This window comes from Oncorhynchus mykiss, chromosome 16, assembly GCF_057628025.1.
Source record: "Oncorhynchus mykiss isolate SJ-2025 chromosome 16, ASM5762802v1, whole genome shotgun sequence".
In the NCBI taxonomy this organism is placed as follows: Eukaryota; Metazoa; Chordata; class Actinopteri; order Salmoniformes; family Salmonidae; genus Oncorhynchus; species Oncorhynchus mykiss.
Genome location: NC_143037.1, coordinates 28,560,917 through 28,582,451, shown reverse-complemented (window position 1 = coordinate 28,582,451; position 21,535 = coordinate 28,560,917). Strand labels below are relative to the sequence as shown.

Genomic DNA, 21,535 nt, shown 5'->3' with positions numbered 1-21,535 from the left:
CATGCTTTTGCGGCACAGTCGATAGCGCACCGGACCTCGGGCGAGAAGGTCGAGGGTTCGAGACCTGCTCCCTGCTGTTTCTTTACAAATATATGGAAAATCTACCAAATCTACATTTTTATATTTTCTATATTCAGGTTTTATATTTTTCATACATTTATTTCAGAAATGTGTTATTGAAATCAAAATACTACTCATTACATAACAGGTGGTAAAGCTTCATATGACACAAACTTTTGCTTTGTAGCACGTACAGAATAATCATTATGGAGGACAAAATGTCAGAAATATTCCAACTTCAATTAATTATTTCTCAATTATGCTTTAAGATACAAATGTCAACAATCCTTCCTCCAAAGGAGCCTTCTATGGATTAAATTGTGTGAAAAAAATACATAAAATCATGGTCTTTGTTATAGTTTCATGAAGAATCTCCCTTTTACTCATTGGAAGAATCCACACCTGCATTCTTTTTTAATACTGTAACGGTTGTCGTTGGTGGAAGAAGGAGAGGACCAAGGTGCAGCGTTGTATGTGCTCATGATCTTTAAATTACACTGAACACTAGAACAAAACGGAACAAACGAAACAGTCCTGTCTGGGACAGAGACAGAAAACAACTACCCACAAACGCCAGGTGGGAACAGGCTACCTAAGTATCGTTCTCAATCAGAGACAACGATTGACAGCTGCCTCTGATTGGGAACCATACCAGGCCAAACACATAGAACTTTAACACACAGAACATTTAGAAAAAGGTTTTATGTAAAAACCACACTTTCTGCAATGTTTTTCAAATAATTTGTTTAATTTAGTATATAAGCTTCTGTCTTAAGTATCCTAACTAATGTCATAGATTTAGTTTGAGTTTCTAATTTGAAGGCAAGATGTAAGATGCAAGCCTTTTTTTGAATTTTCTCCCCAATTTCATGGTATCCAATTGTTTAGTAGCTACTATCTTGTCTCATCTCTGCAACTCCCGTACGGGCTCGGGAGAGACGAAGGTGGAAAGTCATGCGTCCTCCGATACACAACCCAACCAACCGCACTGCTTCTTAACACAGCGCGCATCCAACCCGGAAGCCAGCCGCACCAATGTGTCGGAGGAAACACTGTGCACCTGGCAACCTTGGTTAGCAGGCACTGCGCCCGGCCCGCCACAGGACTCGCTGGTGCGCGATGAGACAAGGATATACCCTCCCTAACCCGGACGAGGCTAGGCCAATTGTGCATCGCCCCACGGACCTCCCGGTCGCGGCCGGTTACGACAGAGCCTGGGCGCGAAACCGGAGTCTCTGGTGGCACAGCTGGCGCTGCAGTACAGCGCCCTTAACCACTGCGCCACCGAGACCCCGGACCTGGTATTCCAACTGATTATAGGCTACTAAAGCTAACAACTTACCACTGCGCCATGGAGTCTTGATAGAAACAGTAGAGAAAAAAAAACAGGTCTATTTAATAACCACATGTTGCTATTCATTGCTGGACAGCAGTCATTAATGTGCATTGTGAACAGATAATTAATCTCAGAGCAATGCCTTCAGAAAGCCTTGGTTTTCCCAATCACTACAAATTAGTAGCCTACTCTGCAGACACCGTTGAATAGATCAGTAAAATGTACCTTGCCTTGAATGCAACCATCTAATCTAGGACTACGAAAAGGGGACACAAATTGTACAATATACAGTTGAAGTCAGAAGTTTACATACACCTTAGCCAAATACATTTGAACTCAGTTTTTCACAATTCCTGACATTTAATCCTAGTAAAAATTCCCTATCTTAGGTCAGTTAGGATCACCACTTTATTTGTCAATGGCTTCAGGAGAAGCATAGCACAATTACAGCAGCCATGAATGTTTTAAATGATATCACTGAAGCCATTGACAAAAAATCACTGTGTCTCACTTTTTATTGATCTCTCTAAGGCTTTTGATACTGTCGAGTGTAGGTCTTTCGGAGCATGCAGTTGCATGGTTTGCTAACTATCTGTCTGATAGAACTCAGTGCACTCAATTTGATGGGTTTATGTCTGTTAAATTGTCTGTCTTGAATGGTGTGCCCCAAGGCTCTGTACTTGGTCCTCTCTTATTCACTATTTATATAAATGATTTAGACAAAAATGTCCAAAATGCACAACTTCATTTTTATGCTGATGATACTGTTATTTACTGTTGTGCCTCGCCTCTTACAAAAGCTTTCCAGAACATGCAAACAGCTTTTTATACTGTTCAACATACCTTGTGTCCATTGAAGCTTATCCTCAATACTGACAACTTAACTAGTGGTGTTTTCTAATGCAATAAATAGACCTCTGAAGCTTTCACCTATTACTATCTGTCAGGGCAAGGAACCTCATATAAATATCTTGGAATTTTAATTGATGACGGCCTCTCTTTCAAATGGCATATTCAACAACTTACATTTTTTTTTGTTGCTGAAATTGGGATTTTATTTTAGGAATAAGGCGTGTTTTTCTTTTGAAGCCAGAAGGAGAATAGTATCAGCTGCATGTATGCCTTTACTAGACTATGGGGATATTTTATATATGAATGCTTCCGCTCAGTGTTTGAGATCAATTGACACTCTTTACCATGGCACATTGAGATTTATTTTAAACTGCAAAACCCTTATGCACCACTGCACTTTGTATACCAGGGTTGGCTGGCCTTCTCTAGTCACTTGTAGGCTCAGTCACTGGTATACTTTTATTTACAAAGCCATTTTGGGTTTACTACCTTTTTATTTGTGCATTTTTATTGTTCAGAAATGTTGTGGGTACTCTCTTTGTTCGCTGGACTTTATCCTGCTAACTACTCCAAATGTCCGAACTGAATTTGGTAAAAGGGCATTTATGTACTCTGCGCCATCGTCAGACCAGAGGACATTTCTCCAAGAAGTACAATCTTTGTCCCCATGTGCAGTTGCAAACCGTAGTCTGGCTTTTTTAAGGCGGTTTTGAAGCAGTGGCTTCTACCTTGCTGAGTGGCATTTCAGGTTATGTCGATATAGGACTCGTTTTACTGTGGATATAGATACTTTTGTACATGTTTCCTCCAGCATCTTCAAAGGTCCTTTGCTGTTGTTCTGGGATTGATGTGCACTTTTCACACAAAAGTACGTTCATCTCTAGGAGACAGAACGCGTCTCCTTCCTGAGCGGTATGACACCTGCGTGGTCCCATGGTGTTTATAGTTGCGTACTATTGTTTGTACAGATGAACGTGGGACCTTTTAGGCGTTTGGAAGTTTCTCCCAAGGATGAGCCAGACATGTGGAGGTCTACAATTATTTTTCTGAGGTCTTGTCTGATTTCTTTTGATTTCCCCATGATGTCAAGCAAAGAGGCACTGAGTTTGAAGGTAGGCCTTGAAATACATGCACAGGTACACCTCCTATTGACTCAAATGATGTCAATTAGCCTATTAGAAGCTAAAGCCATGACATCATTTTCTGGAATTTTCCAAGCTGTTTAAATCACAGTCAGTTAGTGTATGTAAACTTCTGACCCACTGGAATTGTGATACAGTGAATTATAAGTGTAAAAATCTGTCTGTAAAGAATTGTTGAAAAAATAACTTGTGTCATGCACTCAGTAGATGTCAGTAGAAGATAGAAGACAGTAGAAGACATTTGTGGAGTGGTTGAAAAATGAGTTTTAGTGACTCCAACCTAAGTGTATGTAAACTTCCGACTTTAACTGTAACATCCATCTAGCCTGGAATAAATTATTGTTCCAAGAAAAACTTTCCAGTGGTACTGATCCAATAATAAAGACTAGAGGTCGACCGATTATTATTTGTCAACGCAGATACCGATACCGATTAGCGCGTTGTCTGTTCTCTCTGAGAGAAAGACGCGCAGGCTGGCAGCTTCTCTCCAAGCGATGCTCCACATGATCCTAAAGCCATCCGCTACGCTAAACAGCCGCTGCATTTGAATCGGGATTTGAATGATTTTAGTCTACTTTTTTGTACCCTATTACATTTTTTTGGTTTTGAACTAGGCCATACTCTGAAATATCCAACTGATGCCCCTGGTTTCTCCCTCTCACCAGGCTTCATAAGCTTGTAAAACTGTTATTTGTCTTGCTGTGTATGCTGTGCAGTGTGTAACTGTGGTTTAGAGAGGTCTAAACCACAGTTACACATTGCACAGAATATACAGCAAGATAATGGTCCTTTCATGTAAAAGAAAATACTATAGAATACTATGGTAAAAATACGATTGTATTCACTGTAACATTTCGCACACTTTACTGTAATATTCACTGTAGTGTTTTTACAGATATGATTGTAGTATACTGTAGTATTTACAGTTTACTATGGTTTTTTAAAAAAACATAGTATAGTAGTATTTGTTGTTATATTTATAGTGATAATGTTTTTGTTTGATTATCTTTGACATAGAAGTGGGGGCTTTCTCCTTGTGGAAGCCTACTGGACAAAAAGAGCATGTTTTCCATAAACTGTAGGTAGGTAGGTAGGTAGGTAGATAGGTAGGTAGGTAGGTAGGTTCTGAGTGGATAGTTCAAAGCTTCAGCTCATTTCTATAACCTGTAGGGAAAATAATATATGGTCTATTCTTGGCATGCATGTTTCTCAATTATGGGTAGCAAAAATGGGGATATGGGGTAGGGCAATGGTTCTCAATGTTGGTCCTGGGGACCCAAAGGGGTGCACATTTGAATTTTTGCTCTAGCACTGCACAGCTGATTCCAATGATCAACTCATCATGAGGCTTTGATGATTTGAATCAGGTGTGTAGTGCTAGAGCAAAAACAAAAATGTGCAGCCCTTTGGGTTCCTAGGACCAGGATTGAGAACCAGTGGGGTAGGAGAATGGGCAGGGTGTATGCAAATGAAGTACTGTAGTAGTATTACTATAGTTAAGACACTTTTGTGTTATTGCGGACATCACAGTAGTGTTTTGTACAGTGTTTATTTTCCGGATAATACTGTAGTATTTACTATAGTATTCTACAGTATACTGCAAAATTATATAGTAAGTAATACACATGATAAAGGAACACTGTAGTATAGTCTACTACAGCTTACAACAGAGTTCTGTAGCAAGTACTGTAGTATTCTATAGTAAACTGTAGTATTTTTTTCATGTGGGTAGGTCTGATGTGTAGGCCTACAAATGTTTTGTGTGTTTGTCATTTTTGCTCACTCCCATTTGCGTATGTGTGCCTGCATGCGTGCTGTAGTATAAGCTGTGAGACTGTATCCTACTTCAACTCACAAACATACAAACTACACATACATAACCATATCTTTTTGACTTGCATGAAAGACGGATACATTACTCATGTCATCGTATCCCTTCACACTCATTATTGTGGTCAGAGGCTGCCTTAAGGCCCTATGCCATGAGGAGTTTTGTTTTTGTAAGATAAGGCAGGGAAGAAGGGAGTGAGGGAGAGATAGAGGCATAGCAGGATGCTTGAAAGAGGTGGCATCGGGTACAGTCAGCTTAATTGAATCAACAGTGTGGGGGTGACATATTTTTCACCACTGTGTAGATCCGTTTGTTGGAAGAACTGCATCAGTGGCATAGAACTGTGAATTGAGATGCAATGGCTCTACGTTCTGGGGCTCTGCTGTCCACTTCCTTTTTAACATTTGGGCAATTCCGTGACAGAGTGCCCCAAATATATTTATGATGTTTTGGATCTTCCTGAAATGAAATCCATAAAATGGTACTTTGAGGGAAGGAAGCCCGTGTTGGTTTCATCTGAAACCTTAACCATGTGCTCTAAAATATGAATAGTGTTTAGAAAGGAGAATACACCTGATTTATTATGTAAATATCTCAAAAGTGACCTCTGATTTTGTTAATTTTTAGACATATTGTTTTAAACAGTTAACTCCACAAGTACATCAAATTGGGTCTCTGCTACTTTTGAAGTTATAATACATTTTTATGAGCACCACCAACACAGTGAATGTGAAAATGGATTCAAAGGGAACTCCCTCTGCTGGTGATTTGCTGAATGCTCAATCCTAAAGGAGGGCTTTGATTGGATAATAGCCTACCTATAAAGTCAATTTATAAAATGGGTCATATCTTCAAAGTATCAGAGAGCCCATTTCCGGAAGATCTAAAACAACAAAATGGAATTGCCCCATGATATTTGTGTCTCACATAGCACATTTGATGTGACTAGTTGATTTTTATGTTCTAGAACCCTGTGTGTTACTAATTTAGGCTTAACAAAGTTGATTTGTTTTAAAATAATTGTTTTATTCATATGAATCTATTCTTTTAAACAATTATTTTTGACAAAATGAACGAGTCACTTTGCCATTGTAGTAGTTGGGATTCAGTTCAATTGCAGTGAATCGAATCATGTGAATCAAAATAATAATTTGTGAATTGCGAACAGCAATTTTTGGAATAAATATTAGCTGTAGTCTTCCTTTGGGATTATGTAGCTGGAAAACTTGTTTTGTAGATACCTGAAGTTGATCTGGGCATTCAATTTATGGGACATTGCAACTCAAGATGTAAGTCAACCTGCAAAGTAAACACTTCTAAGGTAAGATAAATATGTAAATAGGTAAATTTCCTGAAGAAAATGTGTGTGCTTTCTTCAGCTGTCTAAAAATATTTCTATGGTAGGGTGAGATGTATTAAACGCCCACACCAGTAGAAATGTTATTTTTCTAGCCGATGATCTGAGCTTACCCATGATGTTGCACAACGATTTACATCAATATGTCATCGTTTTAGTCAAAGTATGATTTGTAGTGACAATTTCGAATTGCTCATTGTGCAAATCTGTGTGAATGCGGTGTCTTTCCCTGTGATATGATGTACAAATTATTTTCAGCCTACATTTTGTTTCAGGGCAGGGTTTTATTAGAATGTTACCAATCACCAGCATGGCATTGTTTATTAATCAGAAACAGTTGCAAAGTTATTCCTCTTTGCAACTGATATGAGCCAAACAGCCTTGTGTCCACTTGGCCGCCTTGAGCCATGGAGCAAATTAAAATAGGAGGTGCCAGAAATTTTTCGTAACCCATAATTGGATAATTGGTACATTTTCACTTATTTTTTTAACTAGTCTGTATAAAAAATATATATCTGAACAGTTTAATTGCGTGGTATGATAGCATTTTGCAAACCCGCTCCCCCCGTCGCCCCAAGATGAATGGTTTTGACCCATAAAGTTTTACGTCACTGCTTTGATTGGTGTAATGTTAGCTAGAAACCACAAGTGTCTATTCAGATAATGAAAAGGCACCCACGAAGGAAAATTCAAGGAACTTGTCATTTGCAGCATGCATTATCATGAGAAAAGTCATTGTAGCCTATCATTTAACTTCCCGTGTGAGAACCATCAGCACGGGCTGACTTGTACCGCAGCTGAAGCCTGCCAGCAGCATACCTACCAAAGGTTGCACAGTGTCCATTACAATAAAAATCCATATTACCGGAGCTTAATCTTATTCTTTCTAACTATTTAAATGGCGTATTTGCGGACCATTTTGGCGACCACTGGGTCAGAAGTTTAATTGCACTCAATTAGTATTTGGTAGCATTGCCTTGAAATTGTTTCACTTTTGGGTCAAACCTAGCCTTCCACAAGCTTCCCACAATAAGTTGGGGGAAATTTGAACCATTCCTCTTGACAGAGCTGGTGTAACTGAGTCAGGTTTGTTGGTCTTCTTGCTCTCACACGCTTTTTCAGTTCTGCCCACAAATTTTCAATAGGTTTGAGGACAGGGCTTTGTGATGGCCACTCCAATACCTTGACTTTGTTGTCCTTAAGCCATTTTTCCACATCTTTGGAAGTATGCTTGGGGTCAATGTCCATTTGGAAGACACATTTGCGACCAAGCTTTAACTTCCTGAATGATGTCTTGAGATGTTGCTTCAATCTATCCACGTAATTGTATTTTCTCATGCTGCCATCTATTTTGTGAAGTGCACCAGTCCCTCCTGCAGCAAAGCACCCCCACAACATGATGCTGCCACCCCCGTGCTTCACAGTTGGGATGGACTTCTTCGGCTTGCAAGCCTCCCCCTTTTTCCTCCAAACATGACAATGGTCATTATGGTCAAACCATTTTATTTTTGTATTATCAGACCAGAGGACATTTCTCCAAAAAGTACAATCTTCTTCACCGTGTGCAGTTGCAAACTGTAATCTTCACAAGGTACTTTGCTGTTGTTCTGGGATTGATTTACACTTTTCGCACCAAAGTACATTAATCTCTAGGAGACAGAACTCGTCTCCTTCCTGAGCGGTATGACGGCTGTTGGTCCCATGGTGTTTATACTTGTGTACAGTTGTTTGCACAGATGAACATGGTACCTTCAGGCGTTTGGAAATTGCTCCCAAGTATGAACCAGACTTGTGGAGGTCTACAGTTTTTTTTCTGAGGTCTTGGCTGATTTCTTTTCATTTTCCCATGATGTCAAGCAAAGAGGCACTGCGTTTGAAGGTAGGCCTTGATATACATCCACAGATATTCCTCCAATGGACTGAAATGATGTCAATTAGCCTTTCAGAAGCTTCTGAAGTCAAGACATAATTTTCTGGAATTTTCCAAGCTGTTTAAAAGCACATTAAACTTACTGTATGTAAACATCTGACCCACTGAAATTGTTTACACAGTGAATTATAAGTGAAATAATGTGTCTGTAAACAATTTTTGGAAAAATATCTTGTGTCATGCACAAAGTAGATGTCCTAACCCACTTGCCAAAACTATAGTTTGTTAGCAAGAAATTTGTGGAGTGGTTTAACAACGGGTTTTAATAACACCTACCTAAGCGTATGTAAACTTCTGACTTCAACTGTAGATGGGGGGCAATCATTTCACATATGGGTCCAGGGCACAGCTGGGAGCTGAGGTGGGTCTATAACAAGCAGCAACAGTGATGGACTTATTCCTGGAGAGATGGATTTTTAACAGTTGAAGCTCAAGCTGTTTGGGTATAGACCTGGATAGTGTGACAGAACTCTGCAGGCTATCTTTACAGTAGATTGCAACTCCGCCCCCTTTAGGTTAACCTCTACATCACCAGAGGAGGAGTAGGATGAGGGTACGGATAAAGGCTATAAGAACTGGTCGTCTAGTGCGTAGGGAACAGAGAATAAAAGGAGCAAATTTCTGGACGTGGTAGAATAGATTCAGGGCATAATGTACAGAGAAAGGTATGGTAGGGTGCGAGTACAGTGTAAACCTAGGCATTGAGTGACGATGAGAGAGGTTGCATCTCTGGAGGCTCTAGTTAAGTTATTGTCTGATGTGCATTTTGTGTGTGAGAACCGGTTTAACTTTAAATGCTTGCTTATGTTCGCATGTAGCAGAAAGTAATGAACCACAACTTGAAACAAGACAGTAATAGTAATTGTTGGTCAGAGCACTCTACATTGTATGGGGAGGGGAATTCATCTTACCCACTGCCAATGTGTAGCAGCACCCACCTTTTCTTCTTTAGGCTTTACTCACAGATAAGTTAAGTTTCTAACACTGTCCAAAACTGACAATGTTTGTTCTCTGTGTGTCCTATTCTAGTGCTGGATCAACTCCTGGAGGAGCTGCAGCGCTTCCTCCTGATCCTGGATCGGGAAAACCTGAGTGGGAATGCCACTGTGCAGAAAGGCATGCTGTCTGACCTGCTGCAGTCCTACAGATGCTCCAACGGTATGTGTTACTGAAATCTGAAATTTTCCACTGAAATCTAACATGGCCCAGCAAACATGCCCACATTGGCGTGAGGTGGGCCCAAAACGGGCAAATATATTGACCCCATGTAGGTTTCTCACCATGGGCTGATGCGCCTTGCTCATCGGCTTCACATTGTCCCCAAGGTCGGTGGCTCCAAGAAAAGCCATAACTTTGCCTAAAATAAATCTACTCTTTAGATCGACTGCCCTTATTGGTCCCCAAGATACGCTCATGGTAATGACCATATCGGGCTCCTGAGTGGTGCAGCGGTCTAAGGCACTGCATCTCAGTGCTAGAGGCATCTCTGCAAACCCTGGTTCGATTCCAGGCTGTATCACAACCAGCTGTGATTGGGAGTCCCATAGGGCGGTGCACAATAGGCCCAGCGTCGTCTGGGTTAGGGTTTGGCTGGGGTAGGCTGTCATTTTCAATAAGAATTTGTTCTTAACTGACTTGCCTAGTTAAATTAAGGTTAAATAATATATGTATTGTATGTATGTATTGCCCACCAGGCACGTGCACAGATAGGGTTATACCTGTGCCGAGCACATGCCCCTTTGCCCTCCCACTCACCAAGTGCCCTTTTGGGTGGTGGTATAATTTTTGTTGTTGTGTACTGTATTTGTCATTGTTCTAAACCCAATGCCCCCAAGATGTTGTGATGTCGTCAAGTTCGCCACCCCTTACCCTGTCCATTGGTTAGCCCTGTACAGAGCTCACGTGCGCCCGGGTTGCCTTTTTCTCAGTCCGCCCTGTACAGAGATTGTGTGGGCCGGGTGTCCAAACATGCATGGCCTGAGATGTGGTCACTGGTCATGTGTGTAGCGAGCTACCCAGTTTAAAAATCAACAGTAGGCTACTGCCACAGCAGCATAACATTTGATTAACACTTGATTTACATCATCATCAATATTCGGTTTGGTTTGCAGCATCATTTAATTTATTTCCTTATAGAATCAAAGCTGCGGAAAGCCTGGTGAATTGAAATACATTTGCCAAAGTTATAGAATTACTTCTGTCAGTTCAGAAAGAAATTGGATAATTCTACACCATGAGTAGAGGCAGCAGGGGCGGCAGGTAGCCTATTGGTCAGAGTGTTGGACTAGTAACTGAAAGGTTGCAAGATCGAACCCCGAGCTGACAAGGTAAAAAATGTGTCATTCTGCCCCTGAACTAGGCAGTTAACCCACTGTTCCTAGGCAGTCATTGAAAATAAGAATTTGTTCTTAACTGACTTAACTGCCTAGTTAAATAAAGGTTAAAAATATATATAATTTAGCCACAGAGGATCAATAGCTTCTTTTAAAACATTGCCTAGCTGTGGATTGTGTGTAGCCCAAAAACAGTGGGGAATGCACTGTTAATCTGTCAGTGAATAGCATAATCTGAAAACAATATTTCTAATACAATCGCGTGCAAATGGCTCTTGCTGAAAAAATAAGACCATAATCTGTGTGCTATCAACATCCAATAGGCCATTTGCAAAGTAGGCTAAAACAATAGAGAGAGAGGCTTTTGGCACTACTTTGTAAAACAATGTTTGCTCAGAATTTATTTATTTATTTTTTTTTATTTTTAAAAAGGCCTCCTGTGGGGATGGGATAAAAAATGAATAATATAAAATAGATATAGGACAAAACACACATCACGACAAGAGAGACAACATAAAACTCCATAAAGAAAGAGCTAAGACAACAGCATGGCAGCAACACATGAAAACACAGCATGGTAGCAACTAGGGATGCAACGGTACAGTGGGTCCATGGTTCGGTATGTATCGCGGTTTGTGGGTCACGGTAACGGTACGGTTTCGGTATCTTTATATTTAAGAAAAAAATAAAAACTCCCTTTAAACAATGAACTCTTTATTTTGCCAAGAGACAAATACAACTTTCCATTCAGAAAAGTGTATGAGATCAAGGGGAAAAAAACATTACAATTAAAAGTGCTTCTTAGCTTTGACAACCTGTAGGTGCTTTGCCTTCTCTAGTTTAAATAAACATGGTACATACTTGTATAGGCAGTATTAAATGTAAAAAGAACTTGAATTGCAACATCAAGTTGGTACCCTATATGAGATATCTATTCCTTTATGTTGAGGTTATTTTTTAAAAATATAAACACGTCAACATTCTCTGAAGCAAGATGAGAACGGCTTGCACTGACATTGTCCCCTGCAGTGGAGAACACTCTCACTTGCAACAGAGGTTCCCGGGACACTGAGGCACATCACATTTTAACGCACATGATAAAAACAATATCATGAAAAATAATTTTTTAAATAGGTAATACCTGATGTTCATGCTCCACAATTTCTTTGATGAGATCCTTGTAGACTCTGTCACAGCAGGTTGGTAGGGATTTAAACCTAGGATCAAGAGCTGTAGCTCTGTGAAGGTAGTCTAGAAGATCCCTGTCTGTGTATCTTCTCTCCAAGTCCTGAATGATGGCTGCCTTGGCCTCCCTGATGGTTGCACTGTCCTTAGGACCTGGTGCCATGGATTTGAGAATCATTGTCTTTAGAGGGAGAATCATTGATGAGGTAGGACTTGTTTCACTGCTCATGAGAGTTGTCATTATATTCAGGGGGTTGGGTAGCTGAATGAGTTCTTCTGCCAGCTTCAGTTCACTGTCAGTCAGCATGGCTATGTCTTTAACCGAATTCTTCACAGCCTTGTCCCTTACTGCAGAGTAGATGGCCGGTTGCTGATCCACATGACGTTCCAGCATGTCATGTATGGTGTTCCAACTGGTTGTGACATCATGGATTAATTTGTGCTTTGGTATATCTAGCATCTCTTGCTTGACTGTCAACTTGGTGAGCACTTCTGCTTTCTGAAAAAAAGTCACCAGTTTTTCTGACCTTCCCCAGGAGGTGGGACACTGCCTTGAGAGAGACTGCCCTCTTGGCTGCGAGGTTCAGGATGTGTGCAAAACATCCAATGTGGGGCCCAAACCCATCAGCTTCATGGATGGCATTCACATTGTTTTGTGTGTAGTCTGTAGTGGCTAGGATTGTGATATTTGGTCTCTCTAGCTTCCATTCAGTCACATCATTCATTCATTCTAGGGCTGAGTGTGTGCTTGTATGACTCTCATACAGGGGATGAGTTTGCACGTAGCTCTTCATCTCCCAATCCAGTACGTAGTTAACCGTCACAGTGAGGTAGCTTTGAGTTGCTCTGGCGGTCCAACTATCAGTGGAGAGAGTTAGATATGGTGTCTGTCAATTCGTTTTCAATTTCTCTCCGTGATGTTTCATAGAGTTTGGGATTTACGTTGCTGCTGAAATGTGTGCAGGAGGGGACATTGTTACGCGTTAAATTTTTTTTTATCAGGTGACGAAATCCTGAGTCAGTAACCACCAAATAGGATAGGGCTGCAAATATTTGGCTGCTTTCGTTATTTCTTTATGATTTTCTGAATTTGTCTCAAATTGTTGTTAGAAGGCAACAGCGAGAGATTTGTTGTGTTTTCGCTAATGAGTGGACTCTCCTTGCTCCAGCTGCACCTGAAAGGGATACGGCTGGGTGATGGCGACGTAAATGACACATCATGTTAGAAGTGTTTCCACTCGAGTAGCCGACAGTGGCAAAGCAATGCTTGCAGACTGTACTTGTTTGTTTACGGTCTTCTTACCCTCGCCTCTTCAAATTTGCTTCTCTCTGTCTCACTAGCGCACACCATTGTCATGTTGGAGCTGAGAGAATATTTGTTTTTAGTTTCCCTTCTCTTCATGGGGCCCCTTTAGGAAGGTTTCCTACTGAGATGTCATTGCAAATTGTCCATTGGCTGTTTAATGGGGAGGGGGTTGCAGTCACTGCGGTTGCCACATTTTGAGACATTGCTGTGGAGTAAAGTTTGTCAGCCCACAAGGAGCCCCCTAACGGCCTGGGGCCACAAGCAGTTGCCTGCCTTGCCTGTTCACAAGCTGAGTGTCTGGTTCTGTGGATCTGAATGTACAATGTGCATGTAGTATGCAATGGATTAGGGAGATTCCTACTGCTTGAGCTATGTTGTTGATGTAAATTGAGAAGAGCGTGGGGCCTAGGATCGAGCCTTAGGGTACTCCCTTGGTGACAGGCAGTGGCTGAGACAGCAGATGTTCTGACTTTATACACTGCACTCTTTGAGAGAGGTAGTAAGCAAATCAGTCCACAGACCCTTCAGAGACACTAATACCCCTTAGCCGGCCCACAAGAATGGAATGGTCTACCCTATCAAAAGCTTTGGCCAAGTCAATAAAAATAGCAGCACAACATAGAATGACATCATTTAGGACCATTAAGGTTGCAGTGACACATCCATAACCTAAGCGGAAACCAGATTGCATACCCGAGAGAATACTATAGACATCAAGAAAGTCAGTCAGTTGATTATTGACAAATTTTTCCAACACTTTTGATAAACAGGGCAAAATAGAAATTGGCCTATAACAGTAGGATCAGCTTTATCTCCCCCTTTAGGTAAAGGATACACCGTTGCTGCCTTCCAAGTAATGGGGAAACTCAGAGATAGGTTTGGCGATGATGGGGGCAGCAACCTTAAAGAAGAAAGGGTCTAAACCATCTGAACCAGATGTTTTGTTTGGGGTCAAGTTTAAGGAGCTCCTTTAGCACCTCGGACTCAGTGACCGTCTGCAGGGAGAAACTTTGTAGCTGGGGAGGGGGAAAAGAAGGAGGAGCATCAGGGATAGTCCCATGAGAAGGGGTGGGAGATGAGGAAATGTTGGATGGGCAAGGAGACATGACAGAGTCAAATAGGAATCCTGACTTAATGAAGTGGTAATTAAAGAGCTCAGCCATATGCTCCTTGTCAGTAACAACCACATCATCAACGTTAAGGGACATGAGCAGCTGTGAGGAGGGTTTATTCTCCAGTTCTTTAACTGTTTTCCAGAACTTCTTGGGATTAGACCCATAAGGAGAGTACTGCTCCTTAAAGTAACTAACGTTGGCCTTCTGGATAGCTTGAGTGCACTTATTTCTAATTTGCCTGAACGAGAGCCAATCAGCCTGAGTATGCGTGTGTAGAGTGATTTGCCAAATGGAATTCTTGAGGTGTTGTAACTCTGCCAGATCACGGTTGAACCAGGGACTGAACTTGTCTTTAATTCTCAATTCTTTATGGACACGTATTTGTTAACGATACCACTGAAAATATCAAAAAAGAAGGTCCAAGCATCTTCGACAGAGGGGATTCATCTGATTCTATACCAATTTACAGAGGCCATATCATAAAGGAAGGCTCATTACATTTTTTTAGAAAACATATAGGTCATATAGTCAGGACAGATTGTTTCATTGAGCAGCCTTTATGAACATAGGTTGTAAAACAGTGATCACTTAGGTCATTACAGAAAAACACCAGACTGATACCTATCAGGATTATTTGTAAGGATAACATCAAGGAGAGTTGCCTTTTCTGGGTGTTTGGAGTCATACTTTGTGAGATTATAAATAATCTGAGAAAGATGTAGGGAGTCTCATTATTGCTTTAGGAATTGGCCTGGTGGTTTAAGCATGTCCCAGTTTAGGTCACCTAGCAGGACAAATTCAGACTTAGTGTAAGGGACCAGGAGAGCTAGGGCATTTAGGGTGGCTGATAACACCAAGCAACAGTCAACAAAGAGTTATTTGAAAGTTTAATGTGTAAAACCAGCAAATCAAATTGTTTGGGGACAGACTTGGTGGAGACAACTGAGCACTGAAGGTGTTCCTTTGTAAAGATTGCCACTTCACCAACTTTGGAAAATCCGTCTTGCCAAAAAAGGTTAAAACCAGAAAGGTTAACATCAGTGTTCAAAACACTCTTTCTTAATCACGTCTAAATAATGACCAACATATCTGGATTGGAGCTGTGAACCCACACTTTCAATTGATGCATTTTAGGTAATAAGCTTCTAGTGTTAATGTTAAGAAATCCAGGCTTTTACAAGAACAGAGATCAGTGAAGCAGATATCAGAGCATAAATTAGAATTGGGGCTAGCAACAGTAGATGGGCCAGGGTGTATATGTACATTTCCAGATATAATCAGCAGTAATACAAATCAGGGCACGGCAGAGGACAGGGAGAGCTCTGCAGTGTTGATTTATAAAATTTGCATGTGCATTAGATGGCAACAAGATCATATTGCACAGCAATTTCATCAGGTAACATGAATACAAACCTGGCGAGAGGTGGTTAGAGTAGGATGGGAGGCCAAGAGTTTGTGTAACCAATAGACAGTCAGAGTCTTGAGTGTATGAACAAACATAGACTGTCCCACGGTTGGGTAAACAAGCCATATAACAACTTGGGGCTAGCCATTGCAAGTTCAGAGTCACTCGCCTCAACAGTGCATGTGTGCTGGAGGCGAGTGAACGCTCGGGACAGAAAGGGGAGTGTGGCGAGGGTACCTATACCAGACAGGGGGAGAAAGGCCAGGGCAGTCAATGAACACATTGCCAGGTGGAATCCAAGCAGCAGTGCAGCAGGCAAATGGAGTAGCTGTCACACCCACTTGAGAGAAGCTTTTTTTCAGGAGGCAGATTCCTTCTAGAAAATCCCAGCTAGCTAACTAATATAGATAGCAAGTCTTTGTCCGTCTTTTCTACGTGGAAAAGGAGGTTGTTAGCTAGCTATATCTTTTCAGTGTCTGCAAATGGTCCTTTACGACGTCCAAACAAAGTTGTCCTATGGCCGTTGTATTTTGGGGATTCTGAGGAGGATATCTTCTCTGCACAGATGGAGGGGGCTTCAAAAAGCCTCTGCATTTGGGTTGGGAGGGGCTGTGAAACTCTTGCCATTGTTAGGCTCAAGAGTTTTCACACCTTTCACTTCACACTTCAGTGCTAGTTTCTGTCAGATTAGCCAATGTGAGGGAGCACTGGTTAGTTGGGCCAATTGAGGTAGTATGTACATGAATGTAAAGTTAAAGTGACTATGCATATATGATAAACAGAGAGTAGCAGCAGTGTAAAAGAGGGGTTGGGGAGGGGCACAAAATGCAAATAGTCTGGGTAGCCATTTGATTACCTGTTCAGGAGTCTTATGGCTTGGGGGTAAAAACTGTTGAGAAGCTTTTTTGTCCTAGACGTGGCACTCCGGTACCGCTTGCCATGCCGTAGTAGAGAGAGCAGTCTATGACTGGGGTGGCTGGGGTCTTTGACAATTTTTAGGGCCTTCCTCTGACATCGCCTGGTGTAGAGGTCCTGGATGGCAGGCAGCTTAGCTCCAGTGATGTACTGGGCCGTTCGCACTACCCTCTGTAGTGCCTTGCAGTCGGAGGCCGAGCCATTGCCGTACCAGGTGATGCTCTTGATGTTGCAGCTGTGGGGGAATATGCTTTGTCGTGCCCTCTTCACGACTGTCTTGGTGTGTTTGGACCATTCTATTTTGTTGGTGATGTGGACACCAAGGAACTTGAAGCTCTCAACCTGCTCCACTACAGCCCCGTCGATGAGAATTGGGGCATGCTCGGTCCTCCTTTTCCTGTAGTCCACAATAATTTCCTTAGTCTTTGTTACGTTGAGGGATTGGTTGTTATTCTGGCACCACCCAGACCAGGTCTCTGACCTCCTCCCTATAGGCTGTCTCGTCGTTATTGGTGATCTGGCGTTATTGGTGATCTGTTGTGTCGTCTGGAAACTTAATGATGGTGTTGGAGTCTTGCCTGGCCATGCAGTCGTGGGTGAACAGGGAGTACAGGAGGGGACTGAGCACGCACCACTGAGGGGCCCCTGTGTTGAGGATCAGCGTGGCAGATGTGTTGCTACCTACCCTCACCACTTGGGGGCAGCCCGTCAGAAAGTCCATGATCCAGCTGCAGATGGAGGTGTTTAATCCCAGGATCCTTAGCTTAGTGATGAGCTTTGAGGGTACTATGCTGTTGAACGCTGAGCTGTAGTCAATGAATAGCATTCTCACATAGGTGTTCCTTTTGTCCAGGTGGGAAAAGGCAGTGTGGAGTGCAATAGAGATTGCACTCCATAGCTCTACCCTTTTGCTCAGTGCGAATGTTGCCTGTAATCCTTGGCTTCTGGTTGGGGTATGTGGTCATTGTGGGGACGACGTTCTCGATGCACTTATTGATAAAGCCAGTGACTGATGTGGTGTAATCCTTAATGCCATCGGAAGAATCCCGGAACTTGTTCCAGTCTGTGATAGCAAAACAGTCCTGTAGTTTAGCATCTGCTTCATCTGACCATCTGAATTGGAAGAAGGTTTTGATGTTGAGGTTAGTATCCTGTATAAGTCCTTCAAAAAATAGGCCTGTTGGAAGCTGAAACTATTATTTGGTAGTCTGCAGCAGACAGATTATAGTCCTACTTTTTTCAGCCGGAGCCGCGCATCATTGGGTGTCAGTGAAACTGGAAAGCTTTTTTAGGACTTTAATTTCCTTCTTATATTGTACAATATGTTTCCGCACACCTAGGCCTAGGCTGTTGATGGATTCAAGATGAGGTCGTTTTTATTGATCTCAGATTCTCAGTTTGTCAGTGTTAAAGTAGCTCGTTATTTCGATCATTTGTTCAGTATTAAAACAGTAAAGGTGTAAAATGATGTAGAATTGCATGAAAAGCATTTTAAAAGACAAATATTTCCCGGACCCTAGGCTACTGAAACATTTCCCAATGTATGCAACTTCTGTAAGCTCTTCTACTCTACTGCTCTATGCCATCTCTTTTGCACACCAGAATCTCTACCTGCACATGACCATCTGATCATTTATCACTCCAGTGTTAATCTGCTAAATTGTAATTATTCGCCTACCTGCTCATGCCTTTTGCACACAATGTATATAGACCATTTTTTTCTACTGTGTTATTGACTTGTTTATTGTTTACTCCATGTGTAACTCTGTGTTGTTGTCTGTTCACACTGCTATGCTTTATCTTGGCCATGTCGCAGTGGAAAATGAGAACTTGCTCTCAACTAGCCTACCTGGTTAAATAAAGGTGAAATAAAAAAATTATGCAAATGCAATGATACGCATGCAATGCTTTATTACCTCAAAGCTCCCCAGGTCACTCCCTTCTCGTGCTCACTTTTTGTTTCATCACCTCCCGATTTACAAATTAAGCACTGAACACTGTACTCTAGACTCTAGCTAACCACCATATACTAAAATATTCACACAAGCCACTAGCCAGCCAGCCATATATCCTGAGTTAGAAGATTATGAATATTAGGCTATATTATGAAGTAAGAGCAAGAAAAATCACAATCATACATAAAATATTTTTGTTTTACCCTCTTTTCCGGATGTCAATCGTGTCTTTAGGAGGCACTATAACTAGCGTGCCCACAATTTGTGAATGGCTAGCCCATGTTGGGTTGATGTGGGCTTGGTGTGGGCTAGCCTGTGTTGGGCTGGTGTAGGCTCAACTGTGTTGGGGTGGTGTGAGCTAGCCCATGCCCACTGAATACCCACATGGGGCCAATGGGGTCATGCTTGCTAGGGGGTCTCCTGCTAATCTCGAAACCCAGAACCAGATTGTCACGTGATTTACTGGATTTGGTTCTGGGGGGATTGTTGAGCTTTTTGGCCTAGTGCAAGTTGCGAAGACCACACCGCCTCCCCTGAAATCCTCTCGGTAGTCTATCGGCCAAATTAACCCCTCCCCTTAAAAAAGTCGAAAGATGCCCACCCCTGCGAAATCCTGATTTGTCTAAATCAGGCATTCCCAAACTAGGGGTACATGCAATGCCGTCGGTGGTACGCCAGATAAAAATGTGATTCACATTAAATATATATATATATATATATATATATATATTCTTTTACAAAAACTGTCCATTTAGTAAAAATGTAAGGCCGGCGTGCATAGAGACACATACCAGCTCTACTGGTGGTACTGCTACTACCAGCAGTACTACACCTGCACCTGTCGACGACACAAGTTGTTCTGCTTCCATGAGCACATCCAATGCTAAAATCAGTAATTCTACATTTGTTGTTAGCCCAGCTAGCATGGACACTCACAGTTGTGAATCTGATGCAGCCGAAGAGCTACTGCCCCCTTACCCGGGAAAGCACCGAACAACCGACAGGGACGATGGACCATCGAAGAGGTGCAAATATGATGAGAACTACATTGATTTGGGGTTCACTTATATTGGGAGTAGTGCCTTTCCTCAGCCACAGTGTGTTATATGTGCAAAAGTACTATCTCACAACTCAATGAAACCTTCACTCTTGCGCAGACATTGAGAAACAAAACATGCCAATTTGAAAAATAAGCCACGGGTGTTTTTGAGCGAGAATTAAGACGACTTTCGAGTAGTAAGACATGTATAAAAGCAACAGATTAATAAGAAGGGGCTAGGAGTGTCTTATATAGTGAGCTACTGAGTGGCTAGGACAGTTAAGCCGTGCTGCTGCTCTAGTTTCAACTGTTCTGCCTACGGCTTTGGAACCCTGACCTGTTCACCGGACGTGCTACCTGTCCCAGACCTGCTGTTTTCAACTCTCTAGAGACAGCAGGAGCAGTAGAGATACTCTGAATGATCGGCTATGAAAAGCCAACTGACATTTACTCCTGAGGTTCTGACCTGTTGCACCCTCGACAACCACTGTGATTTTTATTATTTGACCCTGCTGGTCATCTATGAACATTTGAACATCTTGGCCATGTTCTGTTATAATCTCCACCTGACACAGCCAGAAGAGGACTGGCCACCCCTCATAACCTGGTTCCTCTCTAGCTTTCTTCCTAGGTTCTGGCCTTTCTCGGGAGTTTTTTCTAGCCACCGTGCTTCTACACCTGCATTGCTTGCTGTTTGGGGTTTTAGGCTGGTTTCTGTACAGCACTTTGAGATATCAGCTGATGTAAGAAGGGCTTTATAAATTATTTTGATTTAATTAAGCCCCATACTATTGTGGAGGACTTAATTCTTCCTGCTGCCGCGGATACGGCTGGAACAATGCTGGGGGGAAAAGGCCAAAAAAACTATACAGACATTGACTGTATGTAATGCATCAGTGACATGGCAGGAGATGTTTTTAAACAATTACTGCTGCGTATACAAGCCAGTGAATTCTTTGTATTACAGCTGGATGAGCGAATTTAGAATAAAATAGATTTTGTATCATTTGATTTAAACAACATGCCTACCACTTTGATGATGCACTTTTTTTTTTGTGAAACAAACAAGAAATAAGACAAAAAGCGGAACTTGAGCGTGCATAACTTTTCACCCCCACTTTGTAGACCCACCTTTTGCAGCAATTACAGCTGCAAGTCTCTTGGGGTATGTCTCTATAAGCTTGGCACATCTAGCCGCTGGGATTTTTGCCCTTTCCTCAAGGCAAAACTGCTTCTGCTCCTTCAAGTTGGATGGGTTCTGCTAGTGTACAGCAATCTTTAAGTCATACCACTGAAATATTTATTTGGGCTGCAATTTCTGAGGCTGGTAACTCTAATGAACTTATCTTCTGCAGCAGAGGTAACTTTGGGTCTTCCTTTCCTGTGGCGGTCCTCGTGAGAGCCAGTTTCATCATAGTGCTTGACTTTTTTGGTTTCTACATGATTCCATATGTGTTATTTCATAGTTTTTATGTCTTCACTATTATACTACATATACTATTATATTACAATGTAGAAAATAGTAAAAATAAAGAAACATTCTGGAATGAGTAGGTGTGTCAACTTTTGACTGGTACTCATATATATATATTTTTTTTGCACATTTACTGTAACCCCTTTTTTGGGGGGTTGGCACAAAACTACCTTCATACTTCCACATTTGTTTTAATTATCCGGTACCGGTTACCTTCATACGAGTCCTGTGACACTTGTGGGGGGTCATAGAGCATAGAACACCATCGTGTTCGTGATAATATCCCCTTTCCACAGAAGT

General features: G+C 41.8%; 1 protein-coding gene across 5 annotated transcripts in view; it reads left to right on the top strand.

Annotated features, from left to right (window-relative positions):
* Positions 1-21,535, top strand: part of afap1l2 (actin filament associated protein 1 like 2) — a 144,856-nt gene that overhangs the window by 10,113 nt on the left and 113,208 nt on the right. For 4 of the 5 annotated variants that reach the window (XR_016487211.1, XR_016487210.1, XM_090202530.1 and 1 more), the window contains exon 2: positions 9,538-9,666. Coding sequence is in view for 3 of the 5 variants with exons in the window: in XM_090202530.1 (XP_090058656.1) it covers positions 9,538-9,666 (129 nt within the window). In the remaining 2 variants the exon portion in view is untranslated. Of the gene's footprint in view, positions 1-9,537; positions 9,669-21,535 lie in introns of all 5 variants that reach the window. The other variant, XM_090202529.1, reaches the window with a different exon arrangement.